This window comes from Glossina fuscipes, unplaced genomic scaffold, assembly GCF_014805625.2.
Source record: "Glossina fuscipes isolate IAEA_lab_2018 unplaced genomic scaffold, Yale_Gfus_2 112, whole genome shotgun sequence".
NCBI lineage: Eukaryota > Metazoa > Arthropoda > Insecta > Diptera > Glossinidae > Glossina > Glossina fuscipes.
In genome coordinates this window covers 3,172,816-3,193,308 of record NW_023998455.1, presented here as the reverse complement: position 1 = coordinate 3,193,308, position 20,493 = coordinate 3,172,816, and the positions used below count along the sequence as shown (strand labels likewise).

At 33.6% G+C, this 20,493-nt stretch overlaps 1 protein-coding gene across 13 annotated transcripts in view; it reads right to left on the bottom strand.

The window, feature by feature from the left end:
- The window catches only part of LOC119639650 (tight junction protein ZO-2), a 188,971-nt gene that overhangs the window by 27,862 nt on the left and 140,616 nt on the right, over positions 1–20,493 (bottom strand). For 9 of the 13 annotated variants that reach the window (XM_038037179.1, XM_038037178.1, XM_038037191.1 and 6 more), the window contains one exon: positions 592–761. In XM_038037179.1, coding sequence (XP_037893107.1) covers positions 592–761 — 170 coding nt within the window. Of the gene's footprint in view, positions 1–591; positions 762–5,686; positions 9,247–9,367; positions 9,386–9,860; positions 10,395–20,493 lie in introns of those variants that run through there. The other 4 variants (XM_038037187.1, XM_038037188.1, XM_038037186.1 and 1 more) reach the window with 4 other exon arrangements.

Below are 20,493 nucleotides of genomic sequence, written 5' to 3'. Positions count from 1 at the left end.
TAAATGATTCTTGGTAGAAAAGGAATCGGTATTAGGCTAGGGTCATGTTAGTATTTGGCTTAAAATAAAAGTATTCTCACTTCGATCAGTAAAGTTAAACTAAACTAGATTTAAGGAAAGCTTTAAAGCCAAGAAATTCGGTCAAATAAAGACGATTATCAGAGTCGTATTGTATTCCGTTGGCAAGGGATGTGACATAAGAATCTGATTTTTAATAAACCCCCACAAGTCATGAGCACATCTTTGTGGCAAAACCCAATGCTTCCGCATGAATAATAAAGTAATGCTCCATCGATTGCTTACGGCGAAGAACATCGATAAACTTGTTGGTATAGAGCCTTGCTTAATATAGTTGGAAGCTTCTGTGGCCCTAAATGGAGGACAATTTTTTAAAGATCAGCCTTTCATTCCAAAGAAACGGAACGATTACCAGTCGAAAGATTTTTTTTTTTTTAGTTCTTCGAATGCGATAGCTTTCTTCATAGGCGGACAAATAAGAAGGGAATAGAAAAGGAATACGCTTTCATGATTTTTACACATTAAAATAATTAAAAATTAAAACTAGGAGAGGAGGTTTATATGTGCACTTACTGTAAACGATCTTCTGCGGGACCACCTTTCAAAACATCTGACACAGCTATAGAAGGATCACCATTGGCAAAATGAGGATTATCACGTCCACCGGAAACGGCTATACCAAAACCATACCCCGGTACACGCGTTACAGACACTGTATGATATTCCCACGTTGTACGATCACCCTGCAACAGGAAAAAATATTTTCAAATTAATAATTATATGATAGAGGAATGAATTGCTATGTGTGGTAAGGAAATGAACATTTAATAAACATAAATATTTCTCTTTAACATTTCATTGCGATTGAAGTAACAACAACAATCACCGGAAGCGTTTTAATTGATCACGTTATTGTCTAAATCAGCCGTCTGCAATCCGTGACTTATAAGGCTTAGACGTGCAATGCCTCTCGTCTTTCCCAAATGTGAAACGTTACACATAAGAATATTGTGTAATTGCGAGACTTTGCCTTTAACATGAAAGTAGGAAATTGAACGCAACGTTATCTTAAATATGTACTTGCGCATTTAAGAACTAAAACCAATTTAATGTTAACTTTTTTAAATTTATTTATTATTCCAAATGTATTGCATCGCCTGCAAAGTAATTCCGCTCAAACACTATGCACTTATGCTAATGTTTCTTCCAATCCTCGTAATAGTTATTATTGTTGATTTCCGGAGTGGCCTTCAAAGCTCTCTGCGATTCAGCTTGTATCTCTTCAATCACTGTATATAAATATATATACAATACAATAAATTGTACGGACGCCTTAACCATATTAATGTAAGTAGGGAAAAGTTTGAGAGCCACCAGGTGAAATTTACACGAGTATCGATTAAAAGTTTTTGAAAAAAGTAGATTTTGTGTATACGCAATCGTCTGAAGGTCACGAAATTTGGAGAAGACTGACTGAAATTTTTACGAAATACATTTAATATAACAATAAATCGTTAATAGAAAGTTGGAGCTTACAATGCAAAGTGACACCTTGCTTTCAGACCGAAAGATGGAAAGTTTCGGCATCACTGAGTGACGTATATATGAAATAAAAGAGTTGCAAAAGCAAAATTTGTATTAAAACCGAGACAACGAATTATTTTGCAATAGTTTTGGTTAAAAGTGCTGGTCAAATATTTTCAAATATAGACAAGACGAACGGGCACGCGTGCGCACATTTTTTACGTGCCAAGATATAAAATAAACGAAGACCAAAAGTTAGATAGCATCTGAACGGCAACGGACGCTGCGAAGATATACCCAAGTGTGTGTGCCACAGAGCATAGGCGATTTTTAGCGACCTATAGTTCTTCATAGGATTCGAAATAGGAGCACAAGTTATTTTTAGCGGGTTATAGTATGTGCGAAGATGGGGAATAGGAGCATAGGTGATTGTAATCTGCCACTAGAAACAACGATGGGTTTCAACACACACGCACTCACAAATGCCCAGGTACATAAATGATATTGAAAATTGATCTCTGCCTTCTCTATCCCATTGTCTTTTGGTAAGAGAAGATTGCTCTAATTAACATATCTCGAAAGGAAGAATAAATACAATGTTCCGGATCATTTTATTCAGGTAATATTTCGTTACGAGTTTTATATCGCCGCCATTATTAAAAAAAAAAATAATAATAATTAGAAAAATTCTTTTAATACCTGAAAAATATGTCATACTTTAAACACCTGTAGAGTTTTATGTCTGCAATCTTTAAGGTGCGCTTTAGGTCTCTTTACATAAATTTGTTAATTTGCAATAAATTGTTTTCAAACGATTTCAATGATTCATTAAATTTAAAGCAAAAAAAAAACAGCTAATCCCACGAATAAACAAAATTTAACAAAAAAAAAAAAAAAAAAAACCGGAAAATTTGAGTTTTCATGCCTTCGTTAATACATAGACAAGTGATAGATAGAATTGAATATTGCGCCAACGGAAAGGCATGAATCTGCGAACTTGATAGCAAAACATTAACTTTAAATTTAAAGCGACTCAGAAATCTTCAAAAGAACAAAATGTATCAGTAACGGAGGAAAAAGTTTTAATATCATAAGAGAATTCTTGAGAAGAGCACTTGCCACTTCTGCTTGGTTTCAAAGTAAAGTTTTCATAGTAGAGCAGAATATTTTCCAATACGCCTTACTTGATCGATTGAGAGTACTGGGTTAAAAGCAGAGTGCGATCTGTTCACAGTCACGCCCACAATGCAAAGGAGTTTAAAACAACCAAAGATAACTTTCAATTCTATAAACATATTTTCGAAAACGTTTAACTCAGATATTCATTGGGCCAAAAATAGTTCCGATTAGTTTTCTAAGGCGTCCACAATCACAATAATATCCCATCCGATGTAAGTTCAAATAAACGAGAAATACATTGGAAATAAGTTGAATGTAATTAAAATTTTATTGATTGGAATTATTTTTGCATCGAATATGCAGATAGTTCTGGCGAATACTTGGATAACACTTTTTCTAAATTATATTCGTAGGATCGAAAAACAGAGATGAAAGTATGAAAATATAATTGGCTTTTACCATGATTGATTTATGGTAGGCAGATCGCAATCCTTTCCCCAAATTTCAGCTTCTTATTCTCATTTTTACGACTGGGCCAAGTCGATAGCGATAAGGAATTAAAATCACTCCTTTTGATAGAATTAGGTATCAAACCAAACACCGGCTATTCTAGGGTTAAGGTCTGCCGAGTATTACTGTTCTACTGGATGAGAGGTATATTCACTTTGTCAAAACGTATGCAACACTCCACAAGCAGGAAGCTTCAGAGAACCAACGAAGTCTGTATATTCTTGATCAGCATCAAATTCTGAATCGTTTTAAGTATGTGCGTCCGCCCGTCTATATGTTATGTCCATTGCAAACATTCGTAAAAATGAAGCCAACTGAGAATATCTCTTTTTTTTCAAAACGCACAAAAAATTGTTTTTTTTGGTTATTTTTATAGCTGAACTTAAACTTGTGTGTTATATAGGTTAGAGTGTATCAAAAATTAATTTTTTTTTTTTCAAAACTTTTATACCGCGCAGAAGAAAGCCTTAGAAACTCTAAAGAATATGTATAAAATGTCCGTCTGTCCATCCGTCCATCTTCTCCCGTTCGCAAAAACGAAAGATATCGCCTACAATTTTGCAAAAAAATTTAAAAGCGACCTAAGCTTTTCCACTTTTATTTTAAAAATAGAAAAAAGGTTAGTCGCGCCCACTCCATATTGTAGAGCATGAAAGTTTAGTTCTTTGACCTTTTTTGCGTTTTTTAGGATAAAGGTGATGGGTATAAAAGATTCGACCATGATCGAATATAATTTTTTTATCTGTTTTTATGTCAAACTATTATTTATCTATCATGAGATATTAAAAATTAGAACTTTCTGCCATACAAAGGTCTGCCAATTGCAGGAAGTGTTATATATGAGGAGGTTAAAAAATTGATTCCAAGTTCTTCACATAAACTTTGTACCCAGAAATATTAGTATTTGAAGCAATGGCTGTCGGTAAATTTTAAGTTTCATTTTTTTTAATAAAGTTCATAATAATAAAAGAAAAAGGGGCCAGTCCAAACCAGATTCAGTAAATTTCACCCACATCGTTAACACAACGAGTTTTGTTAAAATATCTAAAAAAATGCGAATGCTAAGCTGAATGTGAAGTTACATGGATAGATGTCAGATGGACGGACATATTTAGCTCGATTCAAAAATAATTCTCAATTGATTGCTATAATAAAATGTGAATCTTTTGCATGTTAAAGACATTCGCACTAATTTAGCATACTCTGTACTAAAAGTGATGTAAGATATGATATCCGTAATGGACTTGTTTACCTACCAATTAAAAGTGAATTGGTGGCGAAAGGGAAAAACCATGTTTACTATCTCCGATCTAGAAAGTTGGATTGAAAATATCTTTCCTTCAGAAACCTTTGCAAGATATTACACTTTTTTAGTAAAGATTTATACCTGGATCATAATAGTGAAGCAAATCAATATCAATTTTTACTATAAAAAAAAAAAAAAGAACGCCCACACCACTTTATTCGTTTAAGACATTAAAGTCGAATAACAAACGAAACGAAAAACTGTGCACACTTTGTGCCATGCCATGGCATGCCATGCCATGCTTTTACAAAGCAATCAGGTGGAGTCTTTAAATAGAATCAACTTTTGCTTCTATAGAGTCGTACGTAGAGCAACTGTAATCAAGATGTTGAAACACGATTTCATAAAAACTAAAATAATTTATTTAAGTTGTAAATAAATGAGTTCTTTTTTTTTTCTTTTTTTTTTTTTTGCCATTCAATACATATTAAAGTAAACGTTTAGCTGGCAATTAATTAAGAAATAATTTGAAAAAAAAAAAAATAAATAAATAGAGACTGGTTTTTTCTTCACGCTTGCTTTTCATATATATTTATTACGTGGAAAAAAGGTGAGAATATTTATTTCTCAAGGCAAAAAATAATTTTACTAATTTTAGTTTAGCTGAAAAATTTTGATTCATTTTACAAAGCTCAAGGATGTAGCCTCGTTCGACTACCATTTGCTTCATGCCTTCCGCAGAATCCTTTTGCACTCGAGAAATCGTAGAAGAGAAAATGCCTTAACCTTACATTACCCTACACTTATCCATGTATCGACTTTTCACAATAAGGCACTGTAGGGGATCTAATCCGAAACATTTTCTATTGGGTGAAAACATGTCATTCTATCAAGGTTTATCAAAATATATCAAAAATGGCGGCCTGTACACAAGAAAACAAAAAGGACAGACGGACAGACAAGCTTGGGAAAGTAAGCTTAAGAAAATCTGGGCCTATCCCAATTTACTCTGGGCACTGCATACATGCGCATAAATTTAATATATCCTTGTACCATAAATGATGTGGGGTTTAAAAGTGCTTTTCCGGATTGATTGTCCTAAAAGTAATAAACAAAAAAAAAAATTGTACAAAAAAGCAAATAAGAGTGCGAAGGGATGCGGAATTATATATAAAATGAAGTATTTTTCGATTTCTTTGCATAACTCAGATAAGTTTGAGAAAAGAAGTATAATAAAAATAATGTAAAAATCATATTTATAATCCTTACCACAATCATGTTATTCGGCACATAATCCGGGAATTTCATCTCACTTCTATTTAAAGAATAAATTTAATCTCTTTTTTTTTTTATCTTTAATTGAAAAGCGCATGCGCTACGGCGCTCTGCTTTAAACGTAAACTGTTATTCACTAATTTTGTATTCACTTTTTTTTGTTTCTTTTGAGAGAAGGAGAAAACACTTTAATTAAAATCAATTTCTTTTGTTATTGAAAAACGGTTAATGAATATTTAAATTTATTTTTATACAAAAATAAAAATGAAAAAAGTAAACATACATAATAGCACGTCTTGCCGCACAACAGTCGCTTTGATTGTTAAATATTTATTTCAGTTTTCAAATTGTATTCTTAGCCGGTGTCATAAGGTTACAGCAACTTTCTCGTATTGTTCGCTATGTTTAAAAATTTTGATATTAAGATGAGCCAGAATACATATAAGAAATTTAAAAACAATTAAAAGCGCTATAGTTAATCAGTGCCCATCGTTACATTTACTCATATAACAACTTGTCGAATTAAGGCATAATAGGGAAAGTAAGTGGTCAGAAAAGTGGTCCTCCTTCACTCCATTCCAACTCCTTCAAAATATCTGAAAAATTGTGGCCTATACACAAGAAAAGAAAAAGGACAGACGGCCAGACGACAAGCTTAACGAAGCAAGTTTAAGAAAATATGATTCTTCACTGTGTTGCACACATCCGCACAAATCTTCTATAACTGGGTGTCAGAAATGGTGTAGGGCACAAACCATCGTAATCCTGATGACGATGGTTTCGAAGGACTGTGTTCTTATTCTTATTACATTCTTATTCTAGGTTCTTTCGTGGACGCTTGTAAGGTGAGTTACTCTTTGTGATTGCATTAGTTTTTGTTTTTTTACTGCCCCTTTCCGATCATCCTGAACTCTAAATTGAAGTTACACTCGCATGCAAGATTATTTTTAATAACTTGATACGAACAAACGAGGACCCGTCTTTAACTGTACACTATTTACTAATCTTTCTTCATGCTTTCAAAAGTTTTCAATTGCTGATTTCCTCCGTTCCAATTCAAAGTCCAAGAAAGACAATATTAATTGTTTATATAACAATGGATATAATGTTTTGTTTATTTAATTGGAAATAAATAAACATTATTACCTTATCCACCGGTTTTTTAATATGATGTCATTTTATAATAATTAGCAAATGTTAAATAATGTAAATAACCCAAGGTCGTTCAAATTGCTACTGAAAGGAAATATTTTTGCTTTACTCTACAATAACAAATATATTTGTAATTTTCGGCAAATATGGTTAAGTAAGTAGTAGTAAACAATTGACGGTAAAATCAAATTTACTTTGCTGAAAATGTAACGTTGCAAGTTAAGAGTGTGGTTAGAGTGTTAATCTATGTATAGTTACAGCACGTTCAAACCATTATTATTATTACGCATGTAGCTCTATTGTAAGGTTTCAATGTTAACAGGACGATGCAAACATCGGGCGGATCGGAATGAAGGAAACGACTTTCAAAGGAATTGATTAAAGATTTCTTGTCTCCTTCAAGAATGTATGTCCCCAACTTAAAATGAGGAAAAAGAAGAGACTAATGTGGTGTTTTTTTTCGCTTTGGGGTCAGCAGCGATCTAGAGGATGTCTCCTACACCTGCACTCATAACGTTGATCACGATGGATAAGAGTTCATATTAAGATCGAATGGGAAAATCTTAAGAGGAAAAGACATTTGAAATGAAATAATGATTTTACGATTGTATTTCGCTCCCTTTATCAAGCCGAAAATTACACAAAGTGAGTGCCGAAATTTCTAACTGGCGAGTGAAGGAAACAAGTACAAGGAAAGGAAACCCTCAAGTGATTTTGCAACAAGTAACGCACTGAATGGAATGATTTATTGGGCGATCTATAAAACTGTCGATGAGACTTGGGATCGTTATGAAAATTCGCGGCCGAAGTCAACAATTGTCCCGAATTCGAGCGAACTCTTACAACATTCAAAAACATTACGGCTGCTGTGTCGTCAAATAAGGCTGGAATTGTGAATTTAGACATATTGAAGACACAATCTATTACCAAAGGGCAAAGGTCTTACGAATTTTTGGATCACAATAATTGGAGAAAACAAAACTGTTTCATTGATTTTCCTTTGACCTCTACCAAGTAAACATAAATTTTTTCTGCGTACTTATACATAACTTTTGTGGGAAGGAACATATAATCAAGTTAAAGCAAAGCCTTTTATTACATGTGCTAACACAACACGGGGACGGACAATTTAACATATATTTAGGGTAAGGATCATATATCAATCCGAAATTGCATTGATAGTATTTTTATACAAGATTAGGTACCGATCATATTTTTTAAAGGAGACAAACAGAGCCTACTAACGAATAATGTCAAAAGAACATCAATGTTAGAGTCGGTCCACACAATTAAACCTAACTAAAGTATAAAAGTGTGCATTAATTTGACTGTAAACCGCACTGTACTATGAACTACGGATGGATAAACATTGATTGTTGTTTTCACATACAGTTGAACACCAAACAATCTGTCGTCTGTGTTGTTTCGTGTTTTCATTGTTACTATCTCCTGCGGGATAACTATGACTCTAGTACCAATCATGTCGAGACAACTATTCTCTTCAAATGCAAGAAGGAAAGAAAGCAAAAAATAATTCATTTAGACTTGGACGGACGAGTGACAAACACTTCAGCTTTTAGTATCCTCCCTTTCATTCGAAAACATGGCCATTTAAGTGAAAGATTTGCGGAAAATTATGCAAAAAGGAAATGTAGGACAGAGATGGCAAGCGAGAATATTGTGAAGAAATACGCAACGAGTCAATAATTATTCGAAAGCATATCGCTCTTTATCTTGGATTATCTATCTTTTGAACGTATGTATCCTCTCCTATCAACTCTGGTCAATCTCTGTCATCATGGCAAAACAATCTTAGCTTTATGTAAAGCCCATTCCCTAATTTGTTTTTGCATTAATTGGATTCCATTGTAATCAAATAGTATTTGATCTCTCTTCGGAATAATTTCATATTATTCCGCATGCTATAGTGTCTCGATCTGAATTGTTATTGCGATTCACAAAAGATTGATTACTTGCGCGTACACAGATAGATGCTCGTTCACGTAGATGATGTGTACGTGAATGTGGCCAAAAGATTTGATGAATGAATGGAAATTTATTGTTTACGCACAATAGTATAATAATAATATATCGGCACAACCTATCCCCATCATCTCTGCTTGCGAATGCAATATAAATGTCTGCTATTTTCAAAATGCTTTCGATGCGGTCTACATACAGATATATATATATGCTATGATTGTATTTTCCTCTTTTCATTTCATTTCTGCTATAAATAAGTTATCATCCAGTAAGTATGCAAATGTTACACATGTTTAAGCATGAAATGTAAATGAAATTTTCATATCTGATGAAAATTGAATCTTTTTTTCTTCTTTTTCATCATTTTTTTTTTTTTTACTTTTTTTTTATATATATATATCTTCTTCTCTCTTGTTTAAGTAAACAAGACAACAATAACACTTTGAAAAGTGAAAATGGTCTTAAGCGAATTATATAGATCTGTGCATAGTCTTAACGTAGAGTATGTAGTATTTTAGCATTGTTATGATTTCTACTGACTTTCAGTTACGCTAGAGTGGTTTTGCTTTTTATTTTTGCATTTTTTTTTTTTATTCTTTTAACACAAGCATTTGTTTAAGAAAAAGAGCTAAAGAATAACTTTAGATAACTGCTAGGTATTAAATTTATGTTGATTTTTCTGGGTTATTTTTTTCTATTTATTTTATAATTTTTTTTTTTTTTTATTTACATGCAGCACAATGTAGAGAGTAGAGTAAAATAGCAAGAAAAGAATATTTATAATAATGTTTTTTAGGTAGGCCCGCGCGAGACCACAACCAATAGTGGAGCTAGCGTAACTAATGTCTTTAATTCGATGTTGCCTTAACAAACAAACAAACAAACACGATTTTTTTATGTATATTTAATTTTATTTTTCTTAATTTTTTTCTAAACGAGTGCCCATGAGTTCGAAAAATAAAATTAAAAAGAAAAAATTTCAACATAAATAATGCGTAACTTTTTTATGTAAAATTTTTTAAAATACACGCACACCGTCTTCTTTTTACATTTTCTAAGGTAATATTATTCATTTCCATTCGTAAAGTAATCCCGCACGAATTATCTATACACTACTAAACAGTTTAAAACACGTTTACTAACTAATGTCTAGTTTAGCCGACAGAAACATTTAAACCCTCACTTACGAAGAAAAATAATTTAAAAAAAAAAAACGAAAAAAAATGACGGGCAAAGAGAGAAAATTCTAAATTATCTCACTAAAATATGCTATAAGAACTCGAGAGACCGCATAAGAGCGAACGTATCAGTAGAGTAACTGAGAGATAAACAAAAAAAAAAACGCTTATGGTTAGCAAGAAAAAAAAAAAAGATAAACAAATGAAGTTACAGATAAAACTATATCAGCAGTTCTTAAATCGTAACGTAGCGTAACCTATTGCAAGTTAATATGATATACATTTTTACAAGGGCCGCAGACGACTATCACGCTTGCAAGTACATATATCTGAAGTCCTGTAAAATATAGGGAGGAAGCTCTTAAACAACTTTATATCTTAAAGCGTTGTGCATACACAAATTGCGGGTCATTGGACTAACGAGGGCACGCATACATAATAATACTTTCAAAGCTCGCCGGTTATGTCATAACGTTTAAAGTATCCAGCAGCAATTTATGGGGACGAAAAGAGAGAATGGGAGATACGCTCCAATGCAGGTTATATTATACTGCGGCGCGGTTTTAACGTTTCAGCATTTTTATCTCTTCTTTCAGCAAAACTTTATTCTTCTTCATCAACTTGAGTGCTTTTCTCAAGTTTAGCATTATCATTATCGACTTTATGCCTAGTGCAGTCTGGCTTCCAAAATATTTTCGGACGGGTTTTTAATCCATCTAGGCAGAAGATCTCGACTAACAACTTGATTGTCCTGAGTTCAAATCTCAAGAGCGGTATAGAGCAAGTCACTTTAGACATTAAACTTAGAATCGATGTCTCTGTCTAATTGTAATAGTAATGATCAAATCTTTTTCAAGATGTAAAGATGAGTTGTCTCCATTTGATCCCTTACTTAAGGGATAATATGCACAAAAATTATGCGTCAGTTCCTCGAATTTTCTTATGAAAGGAAATTAAAGGCTTTGGAATCTATTTTTAAGCATTTTTGTGTAACAAATGAATTTTTTTTCTTAAATCCTTCCCGTCGTGCAGCTTTCACCGAAAAATCTACTTTATCGCGGGACTTCCCTTTGCGTCTTGCAATCTAGGTAATAGAAACAAAAATCAAAAGGAAAGAGTCCTTGGAATATCTTTTTAAAATATGATGGAGCAAATGAAGTTTTTTAAAATTAATATGATCTGAGAAAATTTGATAGATTTTAGTTAAAATTTTTCCATTTCTCGAAAACTTTGTTCAAACGTGCACAAAAAATTAGTTGAGGGCAATTAAACGAAAACAATTTGGAGAATATTTTTACGAAACAATAGTTGAAATATAAAATCACTCCAATTGACAAACATTGAAATATGCGGACGAAATTTGAAGCGGCTTTAAGTAGTAGATCCGGTCAAAGAATCGGGTTTTTTAAACTACTACTACTATAAAGATTTCGAGAGTCAATAATAGATATCAGGTACGATTTTTAAATGTTTAAAGGATAACAAGAAATCCATAAAATAAATTACTTCAACAAGGCGGCTAATCAACGTGGCTCATGGGTCTATTAAACTTGGTTTTAATTATTTTAACTTCAATTCTCTTTCTTCTTCTCTGTTAACTTTCGGTGCTCTAACCGGAAATGTTAACAACTCAAAGGCTACCTGTACATGCAAGAGAACTCGACAACAATTAAAATCATCTCGTACCCTCACTTAGACCGAGAACATATCTAAGATTATAATAAAAAAATTAAAAAAAAAAACAAATTTTACTTTATTGAGGGAGTAAGAAATTCTCTCGTAGAGACTAAAAACAGTTTATGAACTTCTGCTTCGCTTGATTGTGGATTGAAAAGACGATAAAAAATACCGAGGAACATAAATAAATCAAATCGAACGTCATCAAGCGCAAGCAAGAGAGAGTTACGAAGACTTTGGATTTTTTTTTCTTTAATAAAATCTTAAATTTTGTTATAGCAATGTTTCAAAAAGACTCAAAAGAAACACTTTAGGAACTTGTGCTTTGCCTAAACATAGAGTTAAAGGAGATAAAAAATGCCAAAGAAAAAAGAAATAAAATTGAATGTCGTCAAGCGCAAGCAAGAGAGAGAGTGTTAGGAAGACTTTAGATTTCTTTTTTTTTAATAAAATCCTTTAGATCGTGTTTTAAAACTTCCTTAGCTAAGTGATCTTGCTTTACGACATGATTAGTAAAGAGAATAAGAAAAGCAGAGAGAGAGAGAGAAAGAGAAGGATTTTTATATGCATTTTCGGTTGCTTAATATTGTGAAATACTTCTTTTGTCTTGCGAAAGAAAGAAAGAAGAATTTTTACCTTATTTTTTTTTTTTTGTTGTCAACTTTTTCTCATATCATTATCATTTTTTGATTTTGCTTTCAACACTCCGATATATGCGCGTGCGTGTGTGTAGATGTTTTTTTTTTTTTTTTTTTTTAGGGAACAATTAATCCTTAGTTAAATACCTATGTTATGAATCATGATCATTATCATGGCAATAAGTTTTAGCATAGCGAAGCATAGCATAGTTCTTTCCCTACTAACTGCTGTCTCAGCCGAACGCACACACACTTAATGCGTTATGCTTGCTTTGCATATCGCATCAACTCATTTTCATTTGTTTTTTTTTGTTTTTTGCGCTAATATTGCGAAATAGAATGCAATTCCGTTGTAAGGCGTTTATCGTATTTCAAGTAATTTAAGGATTTAATTTTTTTTTTTTTTTTTGTTATTTGAACACTACCATTTTCAAGGTTGACAAGAAATTTTTTATATTTAACTTTCTCTTTGCCCTTTTGCAAACGGGAATACCGTGTTTAGTACCGCAGTATAGGCATAGGCCTATTGAAGTTTTTAAAGCTTTCATTTAAAAACATTTTACTTCCAGAAAATTTATTTTTCGTTCATTAGTGTGTGTGTGCGAATGTGTGTGTGTGTGTGTGTGTTCATTCAAATGCCAATTTTGATAATACCCTTTCCTTCTGGTTTTATCTGTCTTTGCTTCGTGGTGTGATTTGTCTGTTTACTGTACGTATACTACCACTTGAAGGGCTAAAGAAGAGACAAAAGTATTCATTAAAAATCCATCATAGTAATAAAACAAAAGCAAAAAAAAAAAAAAACGAAAAAATGAAAAGTAATAATAATAATAATAATCTAAAAAAATTGCATTTGTAAATAGATATATATATTGTTGTGGTGGTTGTTGTTATTGTTCCAATGTCTTTTATGTTCGCAAATATCCAAAGTTTAAATACTTTATGCCTTAAAGTTGTAAAGTTTTCTTTTTAAGCAAATAGGGTAAGCAAATCTGGAATAAACAAAGCAACTGACAATGAGACCAAACAACTCCACGATTTTGAAGTAATTTCGATAATGGACGATTGATAATAACTGATGAAAAGTGCATTACCTATGAATGCTTACAATTTTACTACAGAGGCAACATTCCCCGACTACATCGAGCCTTTATCTGAGATTCATTTCAGATTAAATTAACAATTAACACTAAGAACTGACTCACAGTCAGAAGGATGTCATAGGCAGGAATTGTCGCCATCGTCTTCAAGTTTGGCGAAAGCATTGCAGATTCTTGCATGCAGGTTGGACTTCAAAAGCAAGGATATACGCCTGCTGAGAAGATTTCCGCTTTTTGGCTTCCATGGGTCGCCGCTTATCAACTATAATAAGCACACGATGTAAATTTTCATGTATGCTCAAGCTAGGCGATAATAACCAGCTACACCCATTGAATATTACAGAGGAAGAGAATATAATTTGTTGTTGTTTACTTGTTAAGGTAAAGAGAATGGGTGAATATAAAAGATTCGAGCACAGCCGAATACAAATTTCTTGCTCATTCCATTTTTGGGGATTGTTTTCTTTGCACATGACTCGAAAGCCCCACCAAATGTAGATTCTGTATAAAATATTTCATCTTTGTATAAAGCTTAGTTAGAAGAGTGTAAACTATGAATAACTCTTTAGCCAAAATAAGCGATATCTTTGGGGCTATGAGCTTGTGAAGTTTATCGTGATACGATTCGTTATTTAAGCATGAGATCCCGTTAAGGTTAAAACAAAGATATTTGGCAGTTATAGAAAGTTCTTCTTCTTCTTCTTCTTCTTCTTTCAATATTCTATTGCTACGCTCTTACTAGGTTAGCGAAGAAGTTTAAACTGTGCTTCCCGTGAACTTTGCTGAATTAATGCGCAGTGTGAGCAACTACAGGCAATTATTCTATGAAAAACTGAATGAATAAAAATGAACAAACCACAACAAACGGACTAGGATTTCAGCAAAAATATTAACGCCTTTAAATGCTTAAATAGCTTGGGATGTCATTAACCGAAATCCTCTTATTATGTAGAGTGTCTCCCAAACATTTTGCCAGACAGTTTCAAATTTTTCAAAACAAACTAAGGTCTTACGCAGTGCAGTCTACCCTAAATAATCTGCTTCATTTCCTATACTGCTATCACCCAACAAAACCCCGTTCCACCCTTCCACTCTTCCACTCACTGCAAAATAGTTAATAGAGGTTGTTATGCATACATCTAACATCTTTGGATGTGTAGGGTTTTTCTCAGTAAGGGCAGTTCATCTTGCTTGAGTATCAAGCCATTACTCATTGAAAATGTAATGAATATGCCGGAGAGATCTCTATAAATTCTTTGGGGCAGATCGAATTTAATCCCCCTTCTAAGGTCTCGGGTTTCTATGAGCTCAAGTTGTTTTCGTAAGAGTCCTATGCAGTTCTAGAGTCCTTGAGCAGTTTTTATTGCTTGGAAAACTTCATCACTTTAATAATAAATCAAATATATTTTCAATTTCAATTTTGAAAGCTTCAAGAGCTTGCTAGAGAAGCGAAAATCTGATGTCTTCGTTACATAAAATTTGATGATGTTTGCCTTGTAACAACATAAGGCTGACTACCTGTAATACAGTGAATGTAATTTCTTCCTTTCATTTTCCTTTTTACATCAATTCACATTTCTTTCACCCTTAAAAATATTTGTTTAATATCTTCAAAATTTTCTCATTGGCATGCCTTGCCATGTATTTGCTTACGTGGCGACTTTTGATATGTGCTTATGGGTTTTATTTTCTTCACGAAATCCCTTTAAAAGAAAATTGCTTTCATATTAATGGCTATCACGTCGTCAGCAACTTGCTTACCATCTATCCTGTGTGATGTGTTTTGGCAACGACACTCTTGGATTATGTGGGCACTTAAAAGGATGTTTAATGTCGGAATAGGATTTGCTTGCTTATGTCAACAGTTATCTTTATTATAAACATAAGTAAATTTTGCAACAAGTTTTTAAATAACATCTCTCTTTATAATAACGTCTCTCTCTCTCTCTCTCTCTCTCTCTGTGGCAGTCCGATTTATTCCCCTAGGGGTATGTAGTACGTTTTCTTTCACATCTTTTTAAACATGTCACGCTGGCTATTTTGGAGAGGTACATATATATAAATATAAGTATATATAGGTACGCATACGTATGTATATCATAAGGTTCATAAAAAGTTTGTTTTCTCTGCCTACCCTTATAATATGTAGTTAGGGTAGGTTTTAGGGGCGCTTTATATCAGCTCCTATCCGCCGTAACCTTATACTTTCTTATTCTGAATGCACAGATATCTCGATAAGTATGGAAATGATGGAAGGATGGATGGAAGTGAAATGAGATAGATGAAGAATGCACAGATATCTCAATTGATATGAAAGTAAGATGAGATAGATGACAATCAGCATAATTTGTTCCTCGCAGAGTTATATCTTTTAGAATTGTCAAGGATATCGGGTCATGCCTTATCTGGCAACCTATAACGTTCTGTTGCCAAGGTAGCGCAAGAACCCATTGCTAAAACATGATTTTAAGCTATTTTTACAAAGAGGTTTTTGCGTCGAGCCTTTTAAGGTTCTTGGATTCACATGAGATGGCAATTTCTGCTCTCCTTAGCAAAAGGTGTTTTGGTACCGATCGATATCTCGCGTTACCTTCGTCACAACATTCCAGCACAAATAACAAGGACAGCAGATGGCGTAAAATGGTCGGGAGATATAAACTCTTAAGGCTGCATACTATTGGAGATGTCAATAGCATCTTTCTCGTTTACCCAGGCGACAGTGATCGTGAATAGTGAAGATTCACGCAGACGACGCATAACACTCAAATAATGCTTCTTGTTAATAGTTTGGCCGACATTTTAGCGGAAGGAATTTATAGTGCACAGCATCACGATAATCGAAGAAAACTGCGTAAGATCGCCTCGATTTTTGAGCGACCTTGTTTGCTGTTTCCTCGGTCTCGGTGGCTCACTTTTCGCACAATATTCGTTTGAGTGATCGGTTGGCTTCGAGTCGTATGCGTAGATTCAAGTCTTATCTCCCGTTATCATACGTCTCCTGACCGATTTTCTGATATTTGATATACCCGAGTAATTTAAATTGCATTGATCTTGTGTTTTTTTTCGAGACAGTATTACTTCCACAGTATTACATCCACAGGGATGAGCACAAATTAGTTGATCTGAAGCCGCTCAGAAATTTTTAGATTCTTGGTAGAAGCTTTGTCCAGATAATAACAAAAAAAACAAAAAAATAAAACTGCAAATGTCCTTCGGAAGCGCCTTTTTTTAGTAAGGAAGAAGACACACTTGCAAATTCTGTCTAGCATAGTAAAATGATCAAAAAATAGCAGAACAGTTAATATCGCGACAGCTTGTTCAAGCTAGGAATTCCTTTTTTTTCAATTGGGAATATCCTAACAGACACCTGTGTAGACGTTCGCGCGAATATCTTCAATGAGCTTACCTTTGTTTATTCTCATATAGATGAGATTCGGATTTTTTTAGTGAAGAAGTCACTAAAATCTATAGCTGGGTAAGAAAGAAAGTGAATTATTGTGACTTAAAAACGAAGGCTTTTCTACCCACGGAAAGGATGCGGAAAGCTTAAGTAATATGTTTTGTTAATAGTGTAGCTTGGCGGAGGGCATCTATAGCACGCAATACACCATGGCAAACGAAAGAATTCACTACACTTTTCTACACTACAATTTTCACTCAGAGTGCCTTCCAGCGCCCGTTCGCATGAGCAGCCAAGGAGATAAGAATCGTTGTAAGTTCGTGGGCTTAAGTATCAAGTGCGGTAGATTTAAGTTCATCGGAAAAATAGCAATTGCTCAACCGATGTAAAGGATCGATTCGACACACCATCCGCTAAAGTGCGGCAAGCATCTCCCAATCTCTTCTTCCCTTTCCAATCTTCTTTCAGATCGTCATTGTGGTATATGATTAGGGAGCGATTGATTCTGCCGGCAAAGTAACTTTGACTCTCACATATTTTTTCCATTTACCGAAACTTTTGTTTTTCTACTTCTACTAGTTTTTCCAAAAAAGCGAAAAATTTTCATTAAAATGTTGATTAAAATTCAAAGAAGAATAGAAGTTTCCCTGTTGCATATCTTAACCCATTTTCGCAAGACATTTACAATTTTGGGGATAAACGTGATTTTCCATCTTCAACCAGAATCAGAATGAGAATCAACTAAAATATGTCTGTCCGACTGTCCGATTTATTTTCTTGTGTTATCCTTACACATTGGCATACCCGATCGTGTTTCGGCTCAAGGGCGAACATTGTTGTGTAAGTTGTTCTATTCTTCGAACAGTTTCCTCTAAAATCCTTTATCTTGAAAATTGAATAAATGGATGACAGAAGAGTGATGTGGCCCTATAGTCTTTAAGAGGCTTTTGCTTCTTTTTTTTTTTTTTCTTTTAAAGACTTAAAAGTGTTGTTCTCTTTTTAATCGAACATAATTATCTTTTAACATTTTCCGTGAATTGATTCGTTTTTCTCTCCCATAACTAATGCGCGGTCACTGGGCCAAAACTATTTAAAAGCTTTCAAGTCAATTAAAGATATTTTAGAAATTTAAATTTGTGTGCGTCGTTTGTGTGCGTTTAAATGTTTTGTATAAATGTTTTTTAAAATTATTTTTCAACTTCACGTACAAAAAAAAAAAAAAAACACTAAAGAATTTCTAACACTTCAAATATAATGCAAAAGATAAAAGTTTTGTATGATACTTGCTGGGCAAGTTTCCTGCATTTGCATTGAAAACGGTCAGTGATTGTATTGTTGCGACAAGAAATGAGAGGCTTTGTTGGGCGCAAATTCCAAGAAAGTTCATAAAACTGTGTTGACATTAATTTAATAATAATTTATGAGTTTTTTTTTTTTTAATTTTTTTTTTTTCTAAATTTTTGTCATTTAATTTTCTACTTTTTCTAGGCTTTTGATTGGAAAAAAATTATTCAGACACGTTCACACCTTCAATTCGGCTTCTTTTCTTTTTTGGTTTACATCCTAACTGGAGATGAGAAGATTATCTCTTACTTCATGGATAAATAATCCACACTTACAATCGACATCAACTATGCGATTGAATGATTGCATTTTGTGCTTGAAGAAAGAAGAATATGGTCTATGTAATTAGCTGTTGAGGGGTGTGGTGTAGGGGGGTGTGGTGTAGGGGGGGGGTTAGTACCCAATACTGCACGAATGAAAACGTTTGGAATAAAGGCTTTGAATTCAACGAAATATCAAAAGGGACAACTGATAATGTTTTGGAAGCAATCAACTGAGAAGTGCTAACCAATGTGGGATACTAACCACATTTTAGTTCGTCTGATTACCGTCTGTTGACATCGCTTGGATACGTACTTGCTAAGCAGTGCTTCGTTTCTTACGCAACAATATGGAAATAGTTCGATGACTGGTTTAACTGAAAAGAGGAAGAGGATAAGGACAAATTGTAGCTAGTGACAGGCAAATTCCGATATCATATGCTTGATAGGAAACAACAATCACTAATTGTGGACTTAGATTCTTGATCAACATAAAATTTTAAGTCTAAGTGTCAACTGTTGGTTCTCCCAGATTATTAAGAGTCGTGATGGTCTGTTGTATCTATATAACATTCATTTGGTTTCATATTTCCCATTTCTCATATTTCACACAATAGTGGGACCCGGTCCGCCGCTAAATACCCAGCACTATTTCTTTTAATACAGTTATTCATATAACGATTTTTCAAAATAAGGCTTTATATGGCGAATGGTCGAAAAGTTGCTCCGATTCGAACCATTTTCAATAGCGCTTGCCCTTGGGCCAAAATGCATCGGTGTATCTATTCTCCTAAAAATATCTTAAAAATTTCGGTAGTTTAAGCAAAAGAAAAGAAGACAGAGAGACGGAGAGAGAAACTTTGACCGACTTTGGGCGCTGCATATAGCCGCACAAATTTAATTAACACACGCTTGTACCGATAATTAGGTTAAAAAAAAAAACAACTCTGTAATCTAAGCTCTTCGTTTCGATCAGCACTTCGAGAGATAGGATATCATTACCTAAGCCTTAAAAAGGTCCATATATGTGCACAATGCGAAAATGAAGAAAGCAAAACGATTTATTAGATTTATATTTGGTTTCTAACTCGGCCCGGACTATTCGTAACATGCATACATACTCTTGAGTTATTTTCCATAGTGTTCATGCTTGGGTCATGTCTATGCCGGGATAATAAATTTTATCAAAATATCTTAAATATTACGGGTTGTAGAATGAATAGAAGAAAAGAAAGAGGAACGGACAAGCTTAGATCGATGCAAAAAGCGATTCTAATCCGATCGGTATAATAAAAGAAGAGGTCTATCTCAAGTCCGTCTCAACAAACTTAATATGTAATTGTGACATAGCCACCGGTGTAGGGTATCAAAATGACAAAATCAAGTTCAGAGAGGAAAAATGCAAGTACCCGCCCCCATCCATCTTAATAAGGTATCCTCTGCCAGTTTCTTTTCTTTTTTTTTTTTTTTCTTAAATTTTAACTTTTATTTAACCTGATTCTTAATAACAAATGTTCGCCTGCAAAGTTTATTAGACTGCAGTTCAGTTTAGAAAAGTTTGCATAGTTTATGGTATTTTAAAAACTTTTCATCTTAAATGCATTTAAATATCTAAACACAGGAAGACATAAATTAAAATGCGCATCTTGTGGTGATCACCCGACTGCAGTCGGTATGCGTTGGGAAGATGAGAGATAAAATTCAAATTTTCTAAAAGGAGAGCCTTTAAAAGTGGCGGGTGGGGAAGAGAAAAGGAAGCTGAGAGAATTTACTTGTGATTGCCATTGACTGACTTGACTTTACGCTATTTGTTCTTGCCTTCTCGTTCTTATATCCCTTGTGCTGTGCATCAAAGTCATTCGTGGTTCTTATTTAACTTTAATTTTTCTGCCTTTTTTTCCTTATGAACTTTCCTTAAGATTATTATTCCTAAAGTTTTTACTTTCATTTACGTGTTGTTTTATTTTTTTGCTTTCAAATTAATTTTTCAATTATTTTTTACATATTTTATTTGTTTTATATTTAAGGTGACCAGAGTATAATAATTGATAATTGTATTGCGCGAGGAG